This window comes from Aphis gossypii, chromosome X (assembly GCF_020184175.1).
Source record: "Aphis gossypii isolate Hap1 chromosome X, ASM2018417v2, whole genome shotgun sequence".
Taxonomy (NCBI): Eukaryota; Metazoa; Arthropoda; class Insecta; order Hemiptera; family Aphididae; genus Aphis; species Aphis gossypii.
In genome coordinates this window covers 10,311,322-10,336,580 of record NC_065533.1, presented here as the reverse complement: position 1 = coordinate 10,336,580, position 25,259 = coordinate 10,311,322, and the positions used below count along the sequence as shown (strand labels likewise).

At 27.2% G+C, this 25,259-nt stretch overlaps 1 protein-coding gene across 3 annotated transcripts in view; it reads right to left on the bottom strand.

Annotated features, from left to right (window-relative positions):
- Positions 1-4,240: 4,240 nt before the first annotated feature.
- The window catches only part of LOC114133000 (class E basic helix-loop-helix protein 22), a 43,802-nt gene continuing 22,783 nt past the window's right edge, over positions 4,241-25,259 (bottom strand). The window contains exons 1-5 of one of the 3 annotated variants that reach the window (XM_027998615.2): positions 9,344-9,718; positions 9,114-9,192; positions 6,775-6,975; positions 5,100-5,382; positions 4,241-4,946 (exon numbers count right to left, since the gene is read on the bottom strand). In XM_027998615.2, coding sequence (XP_027854416.1) covers positions 4,836-4,946; positions 5,100-5,382; positions 6,775-6,971 — 591 coding nt within the window. In that variant the 5' untranslated portion in view covers positions 6,972-6,975; positions 9,114-9,192; positions 9,344-9,718 and the 3' untranslated portion in view covers positions 4,241-4,835. Of the gene's footprint in view, positions 4,947-5,099; positions 5,383-6,774; positions 6,976-9,113; positions 9,193-9,343; positions 9,719-25,259 lie in introns of those variants that run through there. The other 2 variants (XM_027998614.2, XM_050206401.1) reach the window with 2 other exon arrangements.

Here is a 25,259-nt window from a genome sequence, read left to right as displayed (position 1 = left end):
ATTTTAATTTATTAAGTGATTATGTACGAATTGAACTAATTTAGTACCTAGGTAGGTAAGTACTTACTTCTTTTATAAAAGATAAAGCCGCTATATTGTGTTTTTTTTCAACACAATCACAGATAGTAATTAAATATAAGCCTTAATACTTAGTGTAAGACTGTCTCGTCGGAGACTACTAAATAAGATTGAGCACTGTACAATGGGACTATATAGAGAATTGGGAGTAGTAGTGTTTACGATAAACAAAATTAAAAATACGTACCTAGGCTATAGGTATTAAAAATAAAAAAACAGATCACAGTCAATATAATATTATGTAATACCTATCGACTGATTTATAAATAGTTCATTATGTTATGAATAAATTATAATTTATCAAACTATTTTAAAAAAAAAATAGCAATAAGTAAACTTAATGTTAATATTGTCATAAATATTGCATGGATATTGTATTAATATATAGCATACATACATATTTTATCAAAAAGAAAAGTGTCATAAGATAACAATAATAACATTGTATTCTTATTAGTTTAATATATTACATCGATAAATAATCTTCAACATTTAAATAATATTATTCTGTAATATATACTAATACAATACTTTTTATAAGCAACAATCATAATAATAACTATCGTAGTATCGTGTTAGTAAATAATGTTTAATGTGGTATCTTCAGTATTTATATAATGTTAATTTAAATTTATTTTTTTCAATGTAACAATACATTGATATTTTATTTACATCATTCTACAATATTTCATTTGCGACTTAATTTTAATACGACGGCGATAAATAATAACAAACTTTGCACAGTGGGATGTGAATGCAATGAAAAATATATTAAGCCATTAAGGGAACTATAATAGTTGTTATAAAACTATATAGAATTTAAACCTTAAAACCTGACAAGATATTACGATTTTGGTTTTATATGGATTTTAATTTTAATAACTGATTTTGATTCAAAATAAGTGTGCTATGTTTAAATTTTAACATTTGAAGGGTGGGCGGGAATAACGTGCTATAATGTAACATTTTTTCGGATCTCATGTTTTTTTCGGAATAACGTACAATGAAGCAATCTTGGTATATTTTAAGAATCGAAAAATTCCTAGCATATTTTTACTGTACAGAATCATCGTATACAAACTTGGAAACATAATACAAAATATACGTATACTTTTTTTGTTTTTATAGTTGTTCCTGAACAATATACCAATTGCTACATAGCACGTTATTCCCGTCCACCCTCACTTGTCACACACTTCACCATAATCACTTAATCTCAGTTAGTCTATATTTTGCTGCTTAAATAACAGTTGACTTCAGTCTGCTCAATCGAATTATTATATTATTGTATTAACATTTCTTAATCTTTTAGACACTTGACAAGCATTCTATGTGATAAAGTAGTGTTTAATCAAAACGTCGAGTTCCTGTGTCAAAGAATAATATGGTTAACGTGACATTTGTTAAATGTTAACAAATATCTACTTATCAGTCTACAATTTTTTTTTTAAATATACCATAGCTGATTCGCTGACTGCCCGTTGATATTTGACTTTTTATATAAACAATTTACTAAGCAATAAACTTGTATTTATGAGTAAATTATTTGTTTTAATATATAATTCATACATCTAGTTATAATTTCAATGGAATATTTAGCTCAAATAAATATATATATATATATTTATAAATAAATATAGGTTAATTTTAATTCAAAATGTTTAAGTATTAAGTTTTACCTATATATTATAAATAATTTATTATTTTATATAATATAATGTATTTTTTTTAGTTTTAATGTGAGAATTTCAAAATATAAATGAGGTTGGTGTTTAAAATTTAATTTTTTTTAATTGGATGTAAGGCAAATAAATAAATAAGTAATAATCATTATACAAACAAAGGAACGTATTAAATATTAAGTTTCTAAAAAATAAAATTATTATATAATATGTAGTATTGCTATTTATTTAAAAAAAAACAATAAGTGTCTATTATTGTAAAATATTTGTTAGTGTATAATTTATAAACAATGCGTTGTAGTAAGTTGTAAAACACTATTTAGTCAAGTATCACCTATACTAGATACATAACATAATATCGATCAGTAGTAATATAGATAATCAACACTCGCATGTCTCTGTCTTACAAGTGTGTCACATAACACATTTACGTTAAGCGATCTCGTTTAGTTGCGTTAATGTAAAAATTAGAGTAAATCGACCAAATAAGAAACTCGATGTTAAGAACATTATCTAAGTTCGTATGTCGGGTTTTTATACGATAGTTTAGTTTTTTAACAAGTTATGCGTGTATAATATAGGTAGCGTAAATTAAAAATGCTCATAAGTAATAAGACGGATTCCAGTGCAATCGCATCTTTTTATGGCGTATTCTAAATCCAGCAGAAACGAGCTACAAATCCAAATCAAGAAATGTAGATTAATTAAAAAAAAGTTTTATTTGGCACAAAATTGTACGTTTTCTGTTTTTTTTTTTTTTTTTTAATAAAAATGTATTAGTTAGGTATTACATTAAGTATACTTTTGTACAAATATTTTTGCTCCGTAATCTATATTATAACATCAACTATCTACTTTTATTGCTGTATTATGTTGTTATATGAAATATTAGACTTTTATATCTAATAATATAACTATAAATAGTATATTGATATAATACGACGTCAGATAATGACAATACTACGATTGTCGATTAAATATTATACACAATACACATAATACGGTTTATGACAAAGCTAAACGTAATGTGTTACAATGTAATACATATCTACTTATAAGACATATCAGCACCTGCGGGTGTATTCTTCGGAACGTATTTTTAATATTAAATATCAATAATATGAAATTGTTTTTATAATCATTTAATTTATCTAAAAATTAAACAAAAATAATAATAATAATAATAATTAATTTACTATAAAATATATTTCTACATTGCGTGTTGGGATTATAGAATTAGGTTATTTGAAAATGCGATTTCCTTCGTTAGTAGTATTATTTTTTGATGTTATAAAGACAGCATAATAATTAATAATTAAAAATAGATTTGAACACATTTTTGTTATAATGTTTTATGGGCTGCTATGGGTATTAATTGTTATTATTATTATTAACAAAGATAAATATAATAATTTACTTAAGGACTTAATCTGGTTGTTTAGTTTTAAACTTTATTGAGTTTATAATGATGTTTAATATCACGTATATTATTTTTTAATCTAGTTTTGTCTAATATTCCAACACTTGTTTTTTTTTCTTAAGATATTAGAGTCTCTTTTTTATTTTAATATATTCTAATAAAATCAATTATTATTACGTTACACATCTATTTTTTAAAAGGTTTGATTTAGAGAATTTTAATAACATCTTAAGAAAGTTAAAATTTTAAGCCCTAAATTTATTTAAATATTAATTTAAAGTAATTTACAAGTTGTATATTAGTACTGCAATTGTTGGTTTTTCAATGATTACGATAATATATAGTAAACGGTTTGACATTAAAAAGAACACCACTCAAGCTACATTTTGTAATTACCAACTAGAATACACCATAAAGAAGAGAATATTATTATTTGAGTTTTTAATTTTTACAAAAACTTAAATTATTTATTTACATTATGTATATATTATATTTATATTTTTCAATGTGGAATAATTGTTTTATATTAAATAAATAAAAACCCTATAACACAACAAAACTTCTTTTTGTCTTTCTTCTATCTCGCACATAAATTTGATTTTTCAGCTATATCTGTAGCTAAACTGATTAGGTACCAGAGTATCTACCTAGTTCTTTTTAACTCAAACGTCGCAAACGATTTATACAAACAACTTTTGGATGTGTGGTGACATTTTAATAACAAAATCGCTGAGTGCCTATAACTCCAACATGAGACAAATATATTTTTATTGTTTACAATAATTGATAAAATAATATTATGTGTAAGAATTGGATATGATTAAGATTAAAAAATACATTTTTTTTAAAATTATTTCTATTACAATATGAGTCTAGTCAATAATTGCATGAAAATGTATCATTATAATTATGAAATTTCAAATAATAAATTATAGCATTAATATATTATAATATTAAGTTTTAAATGACTAGATTTTCCTATCTATAAACTAAATAATAGTTTATCGTATGCATGGCAGTACGTATAGCTAAATTAATACATATTATTAAGTACAAACTATTTAAGTGCTAATTAAAATAAAATATATTTTTAACTTAATAAGCCATCGGTCATTATTTACATGAATTTAGTTGTACACGCCACTGTCTATATAATTGTATGTATAGACAATTTAAGCAATTTATTATTAATTTGAAATTACAAATGTGTTTACAGTGTGGGATATAAACTATAAAGGTACTCTACATTATAATTATACATCGAAAAGAGGCTAGCAATACTTAATCTGAATATTTGAACACAAAATCATTATACTTATTGTAAGTAAATTATGTTACAAAGATGTGCATTCATGTACAAAATATTCTGTTTTTTTCAAACGTCCGCCTACTTTATTTACAGACAGATCAAAAATATAAAATTTATTTGTAGGTATTTATATAACGACTATGATAATATAATGTTATTATTATTGTGTGTGTAATTTATATATATTTAATATTTATAATAATTTATGAAAATCACATAAAACACGGCGACGTTTGTTTAGAAGTATTAATTGTAATCCACTCATTAATGTCGTTTACATATTTTTATTACAATAAATTTATATTTTTATATTTTTTGTTATAAAACGAATCGTCGGTGTGACATGTTAAGACTGTGGAGAATCTGGCGAAGCGTTGGGTGAAGCCAATGAAGGTTTAATGGGATACATCGAAGCCTGTAGATCAAAACCTGGTGGCATTGTCATCGTTCCTTGAGCCTAAAAATAGAATATGTCCGCAAATTAGCAAAAAAAAAAAAAATAAATTTAACTAAAACACAAAACGCTATGCGACAAGGAGCATCATTGTTCATTGTAGTTTAAAACAATATACAGATGTGCGATTTGCAATAATATTACTGTCAGGTATACCTGTATGTAAGTGATCAGTCTTCTTAATTCTTCTAGAGCATTTGCTTGCATTAAAATATAATTTTTCGCCAATAAAAGCGTAGCGATTTTCGACAATTTTCGCACGGACGGTGAGTGAGCATATGGTATGACGCTTCTGAGTTCGTCTAGCGCGTCGTTTAAGTCATGCATCCTCCTCCTCTCACGAGCGTTGATATTCAACCGGACAGACTTGCCTTGTTTGGACTTAGACTTGCCTCCTGCACTAGACATTGTCGAAGTGCCTTGACCATTGTTAGGTATTCTAAGTGAAAATAAAATAAAATAATTTCGTTATATAGTGAATTTATACTAATTTGTTTTAATTTGTTTTAACTTAACCGTAACAAATAACGTTAATAACCCGTAAATAACGTGATTTTACATTTAACCTATATCTATATATACAGAGTGATCTTTCAAAAATCAAAAGTTTCTCGTTTATAGGTTAACCTTATAAATATACGTTAAGGGTGGAAAAATAGAATAGTTCTACAATTCTAGAATAGTATAGATCTTGGAAAAAAAATTGAAAAAATTGAATACTTTTTGAAACAATAAATATTGTTTGATGAAAGAATCACCCTATATATATTTCAACTTTTTAAGCTAACAGTTAACTAACTCAACTAACACTAGTTGCATAATAAATGTATTTTGGTGATTTAAAACCAGTGTTATAATATATCTATAGATACTTTTTTTTTATCTTGTATCTGTATAAGATACCTACCTAATCTACATTTTTGTAAATAAATATATTATTTTCTGTTGTTACTATTATGTGATTTATATTTTATAATTATTGACCAAGTGTGTGACCAGGTGGATAATATCCATTGGCCATTAACTATTCTATTTCTATATCAAAATTTGTTAACATATATTTTTATTACATTTTGTTAAGCTATGGTCTATCATACATTTCTAACTAGTATTATTTAGTATTTACTAATTATATTTGAATTATTGTTTTTGATCTATAATGATTGTATTCGGACTTCGGAGTCCAAAATTATACTTGAAATCTGATTGTCTATATATGCCTATATATAAACAGAAAAATAAATAGAAATTCTCACAAGATACATAGCAGATAAAAACTAAAAATCACTCCTAATTTTGTATACAAATAAAAATAATTCAAACTATGTAATTTCTTATTTCCGAACATTTATTTTTACCTAAGTGAAAATAATATTTCAGCACTAAAACAAATTTCCTTTTTACTTAGGGCTTACAACTTAAATTTAGTTGTTGAGGTTATGATTTTAGTGTTTTGTACTGCATTAAAAATCTAATGAATCTAATAAATCTATTGAATCTAATATTGCCATAATGCTCATTGAACAATGAGTAATAAAATTAAAAAAAAACGATTTGTCTATCCTATTTCGTATCGTTATTCATAATTCATAGATAATAAAGGCAAGTCTAGATAGTTAAGCTTATGTTATATATAATGAATAATATTATGTTATTATGTTAATATAGTTGGAGAAAAATGCATATTTAGTTATATCTACACATATGTACATGAATTTATAACCTTAGGATTTTTTCTTGAAAAACTTAAATACTATGTAATACCATATGATGTTCACCCGCTACGTTTCGTTTACTTAATCAACACCATATATACACAGATTTTGTTTACCTGTTGTCAGAACCATTATTGAATTGTTGGCAAGCCGGTCCTGGACTATTTTCATCGGAAGCCACAGAAGATGGTTGCGGGAAGTAATATCCTCCCAGTCCAACGGCGCTTAGAGGAGTTCGTCTGCCGGGCACTTGGTTCGATTCACATGCAAAATATGTGCCATTTGTTTCCAAAGAACTAGACGTAAAATCCATGATTCTAAAATGTAAAAGAATCATATTTTATAACCATATGCGTAATTTCAATAAAAATAACTTGGTGTGCTTAAGCTCTGATTTTTTTCGAAATTTAAATTAAATTATAACTATATGAATTATGAGATATTATTAGTTTTCTGAGCAAAAACGTTTAGTAACAATTTAATACTGAATATTTAAATTTATTAAATTTTATAATAATTAATGTAATAAGTACCTATTATAATTTACAGGTAAATATGAGTTATTTACAAGTTTATAAGAAAGTTATACGCCTATTTTGTTCTGAAAATTATTAACTTTAATTAATTTTGTCATATATATTTTTATGTATTATATATTGGCAAATCTGTTTGTTTTGTCCTGTTCTATATTGAACCCCTACAGGCACGGAACTGTTTACATTAATAAATACTCTGCAATCCTATTGTCGTTATTAAGTCGATATTGAACATGACTATTGACTATAATGTAACCGACGACAGGGTTTAGTAGAAATTGGAAAATAATAAATACTGTTCAATAAATAGATTTGATCTCGACAAAATTTCAATAGTCGAATAACATTGTTTTATTCATTATACTCTGATGGATTGATAGATTATCTAATGATAAGCTGTTTTTGGTTTTTTTTTTTTTTGTAAGCAGAGGTTTTGATACATAAACACGAAAATTATTGGAGGGTGCTAATATTCTGTAAGCACCTCCTAATTGCTCCTATATGATTATAACATCTCAAAAACCTAACTTCTACTATACATTTAATTTCTATGTATATTATTATAAATTATAATTAATGTGGTCTTATGCCAAAGTTCCAACTGTATATATAGCCATATAGGTATACCTATAAATGATAGAAACAGTCTAAGAAAGTTAATTGAATCAGTTATCATCATAATTATAATAAAATGTATATTATCGTTTATTATACTAATCAGTAATCACACGTATTTAGTTTTTATTAGATGACTATTATATTCATATATTATTATATATAGACTTAAAAATTTAAATTACAAATTATTTGAAATGATTTATAAACAGTAAAACGTCGATTATCCGTTTCTCTCTCATCCGCCAACTTCCGTCACCCACCGTCCTAATGGTATCGTAAGAATAATAAAACAATAACAATCACAAATAGAATATTGTGATGTATACGCAAAATATCATAATTAATGTTCTAGTATTATGTATATGTATATTAGGTATCTTTACGTACGTATACTTTATACACTATACACAATCGGTACTTAGTTGTTTTATATACATTCGTCGTACTCGTGTGCGTGTTTTTCGTAGAATAAAATATCCGAAAAACGAAAACGTTTTTTATTGACTTTGAAAAAAAGTATGAAATAATTCAGCAATTATGGAATGGTGTAAGTGCAATATAAACTTAAAAAATAGTCATATTAAACATTTTATAAAAAGGCCCATTATTCGAACAGTCAAACAAAAACAATTCATTTTCAAATAATTTTATTTAATCGTCAAACTATTACGTTTGAATATAAAAACAAATATAATATAATAACTATATCTGTGTAAATATAAATATATGTAAGTGCAGTGCATCTATATGCCTCAATAACCTATGTAATAACATAGAATTAAAAAAATAGAATATTTTGAATAGATATTTTTCGGTTTTCAAATAAACATTAACCGTTGCAGGGATATTGCAATATATTTATGTAGATTATCGATGACAGACAAACGAATATATTAATGCTATTGGAACTCATCGTATACACACGCAACAATAGTTTTATCAAGTAGGTGCTCATATTACACACAAAAAACGTCGTTTATTCGTGTAACACTACGCGTGTGAGATATTATAATAGGTGCGTGCACCTAAGAGTAAAACAAATATCACGACTCTCGTGTGCCATAATAACGGAGCTATAGTATTACGGTAAAAACTATAATAATATGAACACAACACAATAAGTATCTACCTACAATATAGACATTCTTAGACTATATATATGTCATCGTGATTTATGTACGCAGTGTCGGGTACGTCGTGCACGCTTGATTTACAAGAACGATATATTTATTGTATACTTAAATATTATATATAGTATTTTGCGATAATATTTGAAAATCAAAAAAAAAAAAAAATCTTACGCGGTCCGCGGGAAACGGCTTTTTTATTTGACGACAAACGGCGGTGGTCGCTGTGACTGCGGCGTAAACGGCGGAATCCCTGTGTACAAACATCAGAGGACGACGTATAGTGATTACGACGACGACACGACAACGACAAACTCGAGAGTTTTTAGACGAATCGCAATAACGCGAGTGTGACTATGATTATTATAATACCTAATAATTTTGTACGTTGTCTATATACGTACCTCGTGTGCTGCAATGCAATATTCGGAGACGTCGTGCGATTAATTAAATATTCACGCGGGCTCGTCGTCGTGGCGTGATGTTGGAAACGGACCGGCAGCGGCGGCGGCGGCGGCGGCGGCGGTGACGACGTCTCTCCCGGCTGTGATCCCGCGGCGGCGGTGTCGGCGAGATGAAGCGGGACAAAGCGCGCGCCCCGTGTGTCGTCGTATACTGCACGTCGTGTCGCGTGGGTGCGTGCGTGCGTAATGTTTTGGGATTCGCGTAAAAGTCGATAACGGGTGTCGGTGTGGACCGCCGCGCCGCGCTCGCCGAAAACCCGTCCCCCGATTCTGCGGGTCCGGAAAACCGAATAAAGCGCGGCGATAAAGCCCTCTCTCGCTGTACAGTACGCTCTCGACCGCGTCCGCCCCCGTCGACCACCCTCTTATGTTGCGATCGCAACCTCCCCGCCGCACGCCGCCGCGGACTGCAGTATACGATATTATTATTATTATTATAATGTGCGCTCGGTCGGCGGCGGCCCCGCTCCGATCATCGGCGGCGAGCTGGTAATCAGAAATCCGTGATTTTCAAAGGGATGACAGATGGTGCGGCGAACGACGGCGGAGGGGAGATCCCGGACGACTCGGCGGCGTCGTTACCGTGGTAACCCCGTCGCCGCCGCGCCGGGCGCACGAGTTATCGACACCCTTTTTTTCTCTTTTTTTTTTTTTTTCGGCGGTGGCGGCGGCGGCCTTTACCGCGCTGCTTTTGCTAACGGCGGTGCCGCCGTCGTACAATACATATTATAATACATTACGCGCGCCGTTCGCTCACCCACCCACCCACTCGACGACGATCACCCATCGCGCCCACTATGTACAATATATAATATGAAAACCCTCGACGAGCAGCCAAGCCGGCCGAGGCTGAGCTAACCGCCGCCGCCGCCGCCGCCGCCGATCCCCTTTACAAATTTACTACTATTATTATTATTGTTTCGTTTTGTTTTACGTCCCTCTTTTGCTGCACCGCCGTTATCATCGTCGTCGTCGTCGTCGTCGTCATCGTTATCGTTATGGTTTCGATAAGACTATTCGTGCGTGTCGATATGACACTCTGAAATCCGCAATAGTCGTCGCTGTTGTTGTTGTTGTTGTTGTTGTATAACATGTTATAATGTTATGTTAATATATTCTTCTTATTTATTTCTTTACGTATATCTCGTATGATGTATAGGGTGGTACGTTCAATAGATAATAATTATGCGGCTACACTACTAATTCGATTTCTGTATAGTTTTTTCTTTTTTCAAAAATAACTTTTATTGTTTTTGTTTTTGAAAAATTTAAAATACTATACGTTTTTATGCAAAAATCGTTGAGTTTAGTATAGTAAATCGGAAGTAATGGACCACGATTTTTTTCAACGTACCGCTCAAAAATGTACTATATTAAATGCATATTAAACGAGTACTCATAAAAATCTATTTATTCATTTTTAAAAAAAGTACCTATTCTATGTCTGTTTATGAAATTAAAAATAATTTTGAGAAATCACAACGATAAAAGTGTTTAAGTAAAAAATAAATAAAAATATTTAGTAAAATTAAAGTTTAGTTAGTTTTTTAGATAATAAAACATATAATTTTTAAACCATATAATTTCACTAGGTCAACGTATAAATTTTTCTTTAAAAAACTGAATCATAAAATTAATTTAACCATGGTATAAATGGATCATCTACCTCGGGTTATTCACACCAAGCAGTCATTGATACTATATTATTATATGTATTAATAACCTATACTTATACAGTATATATAATATATACTATATATTTATATAATATATATATTATACATGGATGCACGTGTTCAGGGACACTTACCTTATACATTATAAATAGGTATCCCAAAAAGGTACACCTAACTCTATACAATAATATTGTTATTCCGATTTGTTACCCTCTCCGACCAACCCCATTGTGCCATTATTTATACGTAGGTTTCCCAATGGTCCGTGATTCGTCACTACAGTAGTCTACACATTAATACATAACAATAATAATATGTATTATTCAATATACACAGATGATGATATTTTTAAGTACCATCGAAGAGCATACTATAATATAAAAAAAGTGAAAATACATGTAATATTACTAATATTAAGGTTTTTTTTTTAAAAAAAACTAATAAGTAAAAAGCACGGATTAATATACATAATATATACATATATATTATTTACTAATATATTGATTAGTATTTAGTATATTAATCCGTGGTAAAAAGCGATAAATAAATATTATTACTGATGCAGTGGTGATATTACCTATATAAAATGTAAATTTAGTATCTAGAACATTTTTAATATTTAAAGATAATAATATAAGTTTTAAAATAATAAAAATAAATAAATATTGGTGTTTAAATAAAAATAACTAAGGGTGAGCACTTGGATATAATTATTGATTGTATATAAGCTTTTTTGATTTCATAAAATATTGGAATTTCCAAATATATGTATATATATATATTATATATATTATCAAATTTTTTAACTAAACTTGATGAATATTTAAAAATGAAATCTTTTCTTTAGAACTATTAACATCAAACATATTATAAGTATAAAGGCATATTATAATCTAAATAACTTCAAATTACCTAATTTTTAAAATTTTTTAATATGTGATTTGATTATTACAAATTAAAAACTATTTTAGAAACTTAATCTTCACACAATTTCCCAACGTTATCAGATGTATTTTAAAAATGGGTCAATTAAAGTTAAATAGGTACTTATATGCATTAATAGTAACAAAGTTCATTACATAATACGTACGTGAATTGAATTCCATTAATTACTATTGGTCCGATAAGCTTAACATAAATATGGATAATACGGAATTGGTTCTGTTTAAAATTGCATATCATCATACAATTTTTCGAAATGATTCCTATACTATGTGCATTGTATAAATCCTTAATATTATAAAATTTTATTAGGTTTTACTTTGTCTAGGAAAGTTTATAAATAATATAATATTTTGACGAGCAAGCAAAAAGAAAGTACAAAATATATATCCATATTGGTGTTTTATTACACTATAAATAATATAATATTATTTATTGTAAATAGTAGTAGCAGATAATTTTATTTTATATTAGAAAACATATATAATATATTTAAAAAGGTATAATTGACACGCTTCAGGCAATTTCTTATTCAGCAACCAGACTATATTATGTCATTTTAGCAACGTAAAAAGGTAAATTTTATTTAACCCATGTCAGCACATTGGAACGCAAATACACCTTTTTAAACCTTTTTTGTCCATTTCCAAAACTACTACAGGTACTTTTACCTTCAACATACTTATTATTATCTGTGACGTAGGTACCAATTTAATATTAAGCATACTACATGGACGATTCGACGACATATTGTCAGTAACCCAATTCTACTGTATATGTGTAATATTTTGTAAATAAAAATAACAAACACAAAAGCAAGTACACATATATACATATGTATATGTTGTATATGTGGTATATAGCCTATATAGGTAATTTGAAATCGAAACAATCGGGTTATCAACTTACTTCTGAGTATTGAAACGATGTTTTTATATTATAAACAACAAATTGGCAATGGACAAAAATCCGTAATAAATATATACAAATATAATATTAGCCCATTCAATTCAATAAGAGTATGAAAAGTTGATATTTTTTTTAAATTTAATTTATTTTATATGTTTAAAATCGATTTTTTTTTTTAATCATAATTCATTTGAATACGATTATGGTATTTATAACAATATGCAGAACATTTCACTATTATCGTAATTTTTTTTAAATTATTGAAATAGGTACATACTCGTATAATGTATAACGCGTAGGTAGTAATTTAAAAAATAATAAGCCATACAATAATATTAAGTTTTTAAACTTTGAAACTGAGTAAAATTTACAATTATCGTTTAAATCGACAATTATTTCAACGTGAAATATTATATTTATATAATTTTGAAATATCAAGTACAATTTACAACTTATTTACTATAGGTTACCTAATATATACCTACTATGACTAAAATTCACCACAAAATTAATGCTGCAACTATAATAATATTATTTCGAATAATTTAACACTAATGGACTGGTCAAATTGACACATCGATACAGTTAAATAATAATTATATTGTATTGGTCCCTTCGTAGTCCTAACACGTCATCGTGACAAGCCAGAAAATATTATGACCACCGGCCAAGGAACAATATTTTTCTATTTGTTTTGACCAAAAAATCTTTTACCGTATAATAATAATCATACCATACTATTATTATGCTAATATTATTAATTCTGTGTAACAAGGGAAATGTATGTTTTACTCGACAATGACTACTGGCTGCAGCTAGCACAACACATTTGTGTAAAATTAAATTATTATATAAGGCGACATACAGCTGTGAAAAATTATGGAACTTCTCGGAAGCTCAGGGGGGAGTATCTACTATGTCTACTATATTCGTGATATGTGTAATAGATATTATTATTACGACGATGTTATCTAAATAGCTCTGCGAGTGGTATTATCTTTGGCTATATCCACAAGCCCGCCGACGAAAATGTCAACACAATTTAAAACGATCAATCTACAATATCAATATACAAGTTTTATCGATATATATATTATTGACGTTTCCGAAATGTTTTTGTAAAGACATCGTACTAAATACATAACTATACTAGTACTTTGTTTATACAATGCGTCAATGCGTGACTATAACATAACGTGTACGATTTAAAACACATCCTGTATCCTGTTTGCCAATAACAACATTATAATAATATTTGATAAACGATACACTGTTTTGGAGTGGATAAACAGGGATGGTTTCTTGTGTGATATTCGTACTGTATAATGTATTTCGTATTATGATGTCTATAACTCTGTTGGGTAATGATGTAACGAAATCTATAACATGTGAAAGTAGATCAAGTAGGCATAATGACAAATTAAAATCCTTTTTTAGTATTATTTTTGCTTTACTGCATTAATGAGTACGTCGGAAACTTGAAAGAACCCATTCTAATTAGTTTTCAGGTCATTTCCAAAACGAGCAAAAGATCTATTATGATAGTTTTCGAACTCATTTACATATAACTATAATAATATTGATAGGTAATGATGACTTGTCATCATACTCAAACATTGGCACACTACGTACCTAGTTTGTAGAAAACATTAAAACGCCTTTATAGGCCTATTTAATGAGTCACTGTAGGTTACAATTGGTACACATAAACACAGCCACACAGGTGTAAAGAACATAATATAATTTAAAGGTACGTTAAAAACATATAAATGATAAAGTAAAATACTAAATTTTCTTAATTCCTAATTTGATTACACTAAATTATTGGTCGTAAAATTATGTGCCATACGTTCTTTGTGTAAACACCATAATACAATATGGTTAAAATAATAACATATTTATTATTAATTCATATTTCATAGTATAATTTTGCTCTCAAGTTAGTGGCGATAATGATATTTACTTAAATCATCAATTTATACGATTTTTACAGCAGGTTATGAACGTCATGTTTTTATTTCATTGTATTTATTTTAGTATACACATTTAAAATTGAAATGTCATTTAAGCATTTTTTTGTATAATATGTTTTTAAATAAAATATACTACTAGTCAGTATATTACTGACTATTCCAGCTTACATTATATACGCGTGAGTGATAGCATAATAATGTACGTGTACGAACCGTTAGTCATTTTGTATTTCAAATGGAACCGGCGTATTGGAATTATTATTAATTTTACTTTCAAGCAGATTAACTACAGTTTACTCCAAAAGAACCACCACAGACGAAGAAAAACTATTGCGTATAAAATAAGCTGCTGCAATAGTGCAATATCTGCACGGAGACACGCACTATAGTCGTTATAATATTATTACAAGGAGCCGCACATAAGCGAAACGTTCAGATACATAATATAATATATTATTTTATACTCGTATAACAATGGAAACCTATAATTTATACCTGTCTGCAGAGACCATTCGGCGGAATAAATATTTGAGTTTCGGCGTGTCGATGATAACGATATGAGACACGCGAAATGCAGCAGATCGTAGATAACGTAGAAGTAATGCAAGTATAATACACTAGTATTATGATATATATTTTATATCATTATGTGTTGTTATCCAGTGTGTCAGGAAAGTTTAAACGCCCTAAACTTGTGGTGGAAATCAGTGCGTATAATATTAATATCGCCACATTATACCGACATAATAAATAATAATACCTAGTTACCTATAATATATTATAACCTATATATTTTTTTGTTGATTGATAACAACTAATATCGTGAAATATGGGTAGGTTGGTAGGTATACTACATTTTAATTACTTTTATTCAAAATTAATTGAATTAATTTTTCATCGTTGCTTGTCGCACTATACCTATCATATTAAACTCAAACAAAATCAAGTAATTCTAAATCATCGTCTAAAATTTAGATTCGAAATACTCACTGTGTGTCTGTATAAGCAAACATTCTATTATACGGTTAATTACAACAACTGAAAAGGAGAAAACATTATTGTTAAAATGCTTCAAGAGATCTTACGTTGTACCTACTCACGAGTTTTAATAATTTTAGACCAAGGAAATTCATTAATTATTTGTTAACTACCTAATAAATTAGTAAAGTAAAAAATTTAATAGTCATTAGCTTCAAGACAATTATTTTAAAAGGTAAATATTTTATCAAAAAGCTGAACTTTTTTCACATAACTTTAAGTAATGACAAAACAATATTTTTGAAAAAAACATGTTTTATTATCTTAAGTTTGTTAATATTTTTAAATCGCAATGTACATTTTATTTTTTTTTTTCAAGCAGGATATCTTTCTGAAAATGTATAAATACAAAAAATTGAACGGTTAGTCAATAACTAATAACAAGTAGTATCTGAAGTTTAAAAGTTTAATAAATTATTAAAAAAAAAGTCTCAGAGCTTAAATAAATCAATTATTAAAAGATTTGAACAAGCTTGCAGTGAATCACTCTTATAATAATATTAATTGTTAATGTGAAGTGGTTAGAGTCACATCTTCGAACTACTTACTATTCATCATTTCAGCAGTTAGTGTGTCATTGCATTTAATTATTTAGTATAAAAGTTATTATGACATGACTGGCCAGTGGCCACCTCACAATTAAATAAACAAAGTGTAACTGCAATCGCAATGAATTCCGATTCCTTTGAGATTAGAACATTTTCGATTTATTGAAGTTCACATGTGACATGTTCTCTATATTATATTTGCACAGTACCTAATACTGTTGTTTGTAGGCATCAATTAATAGACACTCAACTATATATAAGGGCTGGTGAAATGATGCATTCTCGAGAGAATTGCATGTAACTAATTTAATTGAGCAAGATACTTAATTGTTTTTTTTTTTTACTCTTACTTAAAAATTATATTATAAATAAAGTAATTGTGCAATTATTTGAAAACAAAATAATACGAGAATATAATTTATACAAACACTATTATGAAACAATTTCTGTATATATATTTTATAAATACATAAAAAACAACGAACTACAAAAAAAAAATATTATACAAATATGACAAGGAAAAAAATATTTATTTACAAGCAATATCCTAACATTCCTGCAACACCCTGATCGCTGTTACTACCTTAAGATACCTACTAATCAGTCATTTTAAACGGCCCTGACGTGATGTTCGACACACTTTTCCTGATCGCGCTGTGTTAGCTATCGTCTCCGTACACATGCACTAATTTTCTACATTTGCAATTTGGTTTTGTCTTCTAGCTATCTTATTTTTATTCATGCCTATATCAATGAAGTAAAATTGTATTGAAAATGGTCGGAAAAGGTAATTTTATCACATTATTTCACATTTGTAGTGCTAACTCATAACATTCATATTGTTTATATTATCTACACCGAGATAAGTATTTTTACGCATTCACACATGATTTGGACAGCCTCCCCTTTGATAAAGGGTCAACATTTTTACTTCACAACAACTCTTCTACTATTGCTTTTCTCTTTTTTATAATAAAAATATAAGTTAAGTAGGTATACTTACAACCTACTGTTATATTTTTAAAAATGCTTCAACATGTTTATTGGACATTTTAGACATTTTATGTTCTTTTACAAAAACAAATCTACGACTATCTTACATTTGAACTAAATATTCAATGTTAATTTGTTGAATATTTATCTATTAATTTTCAACTTGATATTTTTTTATGTAATATATATATAATATTATTATATATTTTTGATTGTCACACTCACTTTCCTTAAGTACTTAAAAATACTGTCGCTTATAATAATATTTGACAGCTCACAGTGTTTATACACGAATTTATTTCGTATTGACGTACAAAGATGTAACTTTGTTTTGTTTTTTTTATTTTACGAAAATTTATGTTTATACTGCGGTAGGAGGCCAGAGAGGTATTAATACAGTTAGTATAATATTATATACTGGTTAGTGGCTCCTACGCGTGTATAATTTCCGGTGCTTATTAAACCATACCTTCATAATTGTATTATTGTAAACCTGCCATGTACAATAAATATTGAATCAATTGTACGTTAGTGTGTCCCTCTAAAGAAGCAATTTATAAATTATAATACACGATCCAAACATTACGCACAACTGAACGGGACCATTACACGTGTCTGCTGCAGGTGGGTTTTCAATTAATTCGTTGTTTGTAATGTTTGTATAATCCACTCGTTCAATAGTAGGTACCTAGTACCTACTTAGTATTTGTATAGAGAATACCGCAGACATTATACGACCCGTGCTGCATGAGTTCACGATCATCTCTTGCTTCGCCAGTAATCAAGGCTAAAATAATATATAGCTATACGCCTACATCATCTGCTCTGTTATTGTAGAATATTATATTACTCTTAGCGTTAATTCGTTGCTTATTCGTAGCTGCAATACTTAAGTAAGTAATTTTTTTTTTTTTTGGGGGGGGGGACTTCTTAGACAATGCTTTCATGGTTAAAAATGTGTTTAAATGCCATACGAATGTAAATAATTAATTTTTGTTCTGCATTTATTTTCATTTTCAGTTATTTTTACTCATTTTACACTAATTTAAAGAACAATAACGAATCTATTGAAAACAATGAAAACCCACTATTAAATTATGTTTTTCATCATTCGTCAAATTATATGCAAGTAGCAATGTAGCACAACAGCTTGACAACGAACATTGTGATTCTTTAAATAACTTAATACCTAGAAATTAGCATTTGAATTTATGTTGTCGAATATTTACTCACTATTTACATATTTCTGTTGTGTTAAAAACTAAATGTAATATATCTACATTATATTTGTAACATTTTCAAAATGCCAAAAATTAAAATATCAGTTTGTTTTCGTCTGCAGAGTGAATTTGTGATGGAATTTGGTGTAATATTGTTTCTTCTATTGCACAATAAATTATTTATTGTAAAGTATATAATGGAGTGAAGTTATTCTAAGAAAAAATTCAATACTGAACAACAAATCTCTTGTGTAAAACTTAAAAATGTTATGAGTGTAGAAGTTATATTACTATAATACGTGTAGCTATTAAAAACTACACATAAGTAATAACGATTTATATAAAGCTCTTTTATCTTACTTATTTCAAAAATGTTTTAGGTTTAAATATCATTAGGATATCTTGATATTGAAATAAGTCTAAAAGATACTAAAGGCAATTAGAGATATTTTTATACAAAATATAACTTTATTTTATATGGTTTACAACTTAGGTAATGCGTTTTAATAACGCATTTATTCGGTAACGAATTCTTTGAACAATTTGGTCAGAATACATAATCTTATATCTTATTAGACTGATACGTATTATATATATTATTATATAGGTACCTTCAGAATAAAAATATAACCTTATGTATATTATACATAGTTTGAAATTTTTTCCCACAGACGGTGAGATAGTTTCAATAAAATATCTTTTTAATCATACATATCGTTAGTCATTAAAATTATTGTTGTATTCATCATATTATAAAATAAAATATTATGGATAACATATACAGTGTACAGTGTAAACGAAGGAAATACGATATTTTTAAGTCGCTCTAAAACAATTTTTAAACAACTTGAGACGTTCTCACCGACATAGAGTACTGATACGACTTTTTACATTATGGGATACTCATAACTGCAGTCAGCCTATATTGAATAACAACAAATAACGTGACGATAGAACATTTAACGCAATTATATTATTATGATCATAGATGATGACATCCAACGCATTAGTTTTATTTTTTTTTCATTTGTTTTTTTAGCTATCAATTTCTTAAACACGATAGTTTCTATAATACTATTAATACACACAAACACACACATTTGACAATACGCAATAGATAATATTATTACATGCATAGTATGTTATTACATTTTACTCGATTTAAGCTCACCCATTTATACATAAATAAAACCTTTGGACAGTTTGGGAAGTTTCTCGGCAACAACCAAAACATTTTGGACTGTTGCCATTGGCATCAATACAATATGAACTATTATTTACTTTGACTGTGTAACTGAGAGATTGTGATGGTAATCGAAAGTTTTTAAAATTGACATGTTTTTTGAATACTGCGTTGTTGTATTATATACTAGGAACAGTGCCCGACAGTGGGACACTGCAAAAATAAAAAATATACTTTCTTGTTTTTTTTTCAAATAATTTCGATTATTTAGATAACGAAAAGTAACATATTTATTTAGCATTAAGGTTTTTTGATAACTAATCGATTACATTTAATATTTAACTTAATAAATATAATATAATCACTAACAATAGCATAACCAGAAATGTCTAAAGAGGCAGAAGTGATTAAAAGAGTTATTATATTTATATTAAGTAGAAATATGTACTATTGCTATTGCAGTAGTTATAATTTTGTGTGAAAAGTCGTCAAACAAAAATATAGTATTTTGACCTAATTATCCTAAGAAAAAATGTAATATTTGATAACCTAAATTTTGAAAACGGGTTTTTAAATTTTAAATGAAATTTTTTTTAATAGTAATTTTTGCAACTGAATACTCAATTATTATCAAACTGGAGTGATGAATGTAATAACTCTCCAATAATTGAATACCTACTGTTGTTATTTATTATTATTATTATTATTGTTTTTTTTTTATCTATTTATTATATTTTAGAGCCGAAAAACTTAAATCTTCATAATTTAGGATTTAATGATTTCTGTTAAATACTGTTTTTGATGGAAAATAATTATTCTTCCTGTAGTATTAGTATAATTAATGTATTGCGTACTAATAAACAAATATATAACTCATACAAATATTATACTAATAAAATATATGTGTAGAAATAGTTACTGACACAGTCACCACTCAGAATCATTTTTGTGTACACAATAATATTTTTTAATTTAATTTAAATTTAACACACCTGTTTTAGCCAATAACTGTTACATTAAGTATTAATTGCACATGCAAAGACAATTATACTTTTCCCATACGTTCAATACAGATACTGTCGTAGTCATAGATCATTAAATTTAATATGGTATAAGTACTTGAAGGTAATTATAGTAGATAACATGTGCACTATATGTACTATGCAGTCTGTTATAATATAATTAACCTTTAGACAATAAACTATCTTTAGAGATTTGGTTATTACCGACTTAATACGATAATTTCAAAAATTGAATTAATTGAATTAAATACTTAATAAAATACATGATTTTTAACCGGAAATTTATTCGCTAAAAAATAAGTCCTTAGCAAATTATAGTTTATTTTAATACTTCAAAAAATAGTAGGTACCTATAGGTAGTAAGTATATTGTATATTTTATATTTTTTTATGTTCACAGCGGATTTGCATTTTTCACCATAGTATTCACCCAATATTTGAGATATTTGTGAGTGAATATTTCATTAATGTTTTAAGTATACACATTACAGAGAAATTACAGCTGTTATTTTTTATTTAAATATTGAATTTCGACAACATTTAAAATGTTTAAAAAAAAAAAATAAGTATATTATGAATTATTTAGGAGTTTTATATTCCTGCAAGAACAGCTTATGAAGAATCTTGTATTTATTTTTTAAGATTTTTTACTCAAAAACAATAATTTTATTAAAATTTATTAAAAAATTAAAATTTGAAATACTACGTAATAAATGAATAATGAACACCACAAAAAGAAATAAAATATTTATGACATTTTACCATGTCTAATAAATACTTATATGTGGTGAACGATATTAGAATTTATACCTTGGTGAACGATAGACCTCGAATTGTAATAGAATAATTTTTTTCCTATCAATCTGAGCCAAATATATTATATTATGTATAATTATGTATGTATAATATAATATAAAAAGTTGCAATACACGCCAGTCTCCAGTTCAATAGTCTGTTGGTATAAAAATATGTATATTGTCGATTTTTATTACTTACATGTATAATTCTGTTTTATTTATTTATTTTTATTGTATAGTTGTCATCTTATATTATATTTATATTTTATATTACTATTTTAATATTTAATAATTATAAAAAAATCCTTATCTTCAGCACAAACTACAAACCTTTTAATGAAGGTAGGTAAATCAAAATTATAACTTATTAATACCTAATTTTGAAATATTATATACCGATTTTCCTAAAATAATAATAATTAATTATAAGTAATATTAACGCAGTTAAATAGAAAGAACTGGGAATAATATTGTGAGAAGATAACGATGAATCGGGCAGTAATATATTGTTGTTTTCTCCACAATATATCCTACACAATTAGTGCTCAGTGAAAATCAGTAACGCTATCTACTTGGTAAAATGTTTACTATTCTGCTTTTTATTATTTTTTTAAATATTTATATAAGTAGGAACCTAAACAAACTTTAAATGTTTTCTTATCCATTAATAATCGTAATTGTATGCTTTAAAAGTGTAAAGAAAATTGTACTTTATAGGTAATATAGGTATTATGGCTTATTATTACTTACTCAGGTTAAATTTAGAGTTTAATTAATATTTTAATCTTAGTCTATGATGTTAGCATTATACATGATATTATAATTATATTGAAACCATAATAATAGTATTATAACGTTGATAATTATTATAATTGATAAAAATAATAATTAAAAACAATATTATGTATAAGTCAACCTGGAATCTTGTATTGTATCGAGCCTTTGGTATTGTGTGATTTCATCGAATAGGACAATAATAAAATTGTGACATTGAAGTATTGAACATCATACAACATCATCGTATAAGTGTTTTGTTGTTCAAACACAAGTAGTTTATACGTTGATTCAAGATGATTAAATAATAATTCAATCAAATTACTGTTCGTTGTACTTCTAGGTAATATAAATATTTGGAAAATTTAAGAGCTCTATTGATTTTTCAATTACCTATCTGGCCAACTATTAAAACGAAGACTCAAATTTTTGTATTGACCAAATATAGTGTTAAACATTTTATGTTTTTAAAACTTTTCAAAAGATAAATAACATTCCATCGAATAAGAGTTTATATTTTTTTCCACTAAAATCCGAGATTATTGAGACATTCTAAGCTTACGTGTAGTAAAATAAGAAGATGAGTGTAGAAGATTACACTATACTTTATTTAAAGGTAAAAAGGTTATTCGAGTATGAATTCACATTTGTCCTTTTATTTTATAGATTTAGCTATATTATAATAGGCAATTCATAAGACGAAAGTATATGACATGATCTAACAAGTGACGAGGTACAATAAAACAAACCACTATACAGCAGAGTGAGTTTTCTAGTTTTTTACACTTATATTTTTATATATTATATCTTAACTAGATATGATAGAAGTTCATAAAATACATAAATCACTTCATAATAATATGTACTGTTAAACTTAAATCATTAATTATAGATAGTTACTATGATAATATTATAATAAAATGTATTAATTTTCACTTTGACCGGAATTAAGAAAAAATGAATATTTTGACATCGAAATTAATAATAATATACAAAATATTATTAATCATGTATATGTAATAATACGTAATCTAACTTGATTATTATTGAAATAAAAAACTTGTTTTTAATTTCACTTATTACTTAAATAAAATTCAGCTTTTAGTGAAAAATACTGATAAATATTATGTAGGTATACAAAAATACCGTCAGTAACTATTTTGGAAATGCATGTGATCTGAAAAATGTAAAATACTTGGGATAACGGAAAAGTGTATAATAATCTATATTACAAGTAGAGTTAAGTTAAGTGCATTGTGTTGGTTTAAATTCGTTTGTGCTAAGACTTATTAAATAATTATAATTACTTGACATTTTGTCGGTTAGTAGTGTAGTGCGTATTACAAAGGCAGAAGCAAAGATCGTACGTGTATTGTTATACGTTTACATATCATACACAGACTAATATCATATAATATTTAATTTATTTACTTGTTTACTACAATATTTTTGGTGGATAAATTTAATTTGTAATTATTTTTCTCTGATTTCCACAAAGCTAGCTGAATTTATTTTGTTATACAGCTATTACCAAACGTATACATTTGGTTTTGTCAGACGTTTCACGTCGGACTAATGCCAACTGTAGTGAACACTACTCTGCGGATATGGTCACTGAACCATATTATTGTATATTTTTATGCGGTTGAATAATGTCAGGCCTAAATAACACATATTATATACATTTTTAGACCGACATCATAAGGTACCTATGCCATTAAAATGCAGTTACATTTGTTTATTTCTAAAAAAAATTCAAATGTGAAAGTGCGATTTTTAAGATACAACATCAATAATATTTGGCGTAAAAATAATTAAAATAAAATAAATATAAATATTATGTATGATATCGCATTGTTTAGCAAATCGAAAACCATGGGAGATTCGAATAAAACTCAATTTATTTATTAAATACTCGTCGAATTTGAGTTACATTAATAAATTTAAAAATAATTATTCTCATCTGTCACGTCTCAGATTATTTTATTCGATCCTTAATTTTTGATATCTTTTGATCAAGCTCAAAATCGGAACGTCGTGCGTAAAATGTCCAGTCAAAAAAAAGTACGAGACTATATAGCCAATAGCCATATAGGACGTAGACTATGTTGAAGATTATCGAAAGTCTATATCCATTAAAATTCTTCACAAAACCAAAAATAAATTAAATTTGATTTAAGAAAATGTTTATTGATTACTCGTTAGATTTAAGCTTACGCTGTGAAATTTCTAGTAATGCATTAGAACCATCAATCGATCAGTTCACCTAAGTCACTAGATTTTCGGGCGGTTGAACAAATAAGATTTATAGCGTCATTCATTTCCCCAGACAATTGTTAAGCTTACTGGATAAAGTTTTAAATTCTGTTAACACGAAAAAATAATAATATATAATATAAATAGTACATATAACTATATACAATGTTTGTATTGATTTTGTTGAACTACTGTTTATGTTTTTATACCAAATAAAAATATGTCTTCGTGCTTTGACCAATCGAAATTTACATGAATGCATGAATATAAGTAACAATATAAGAAGAGAAAACACAATTTTATGAATATCATAAGCATAATAAAAGTCAATACTTCAATTGCAATCACAAAATATTATAAATTATCACATATTTTCATATTTTGTCACTTTATCAAACCTATCTGATATAAAATATATGTGTATAAATTAATATATGACAAAAAAGTTTTTTATGTATTTTTCTACAAAATACTAGTAGTTAGTACATTTTTGTGATTTAAAAATGTTTCATATTTATTTCTTACT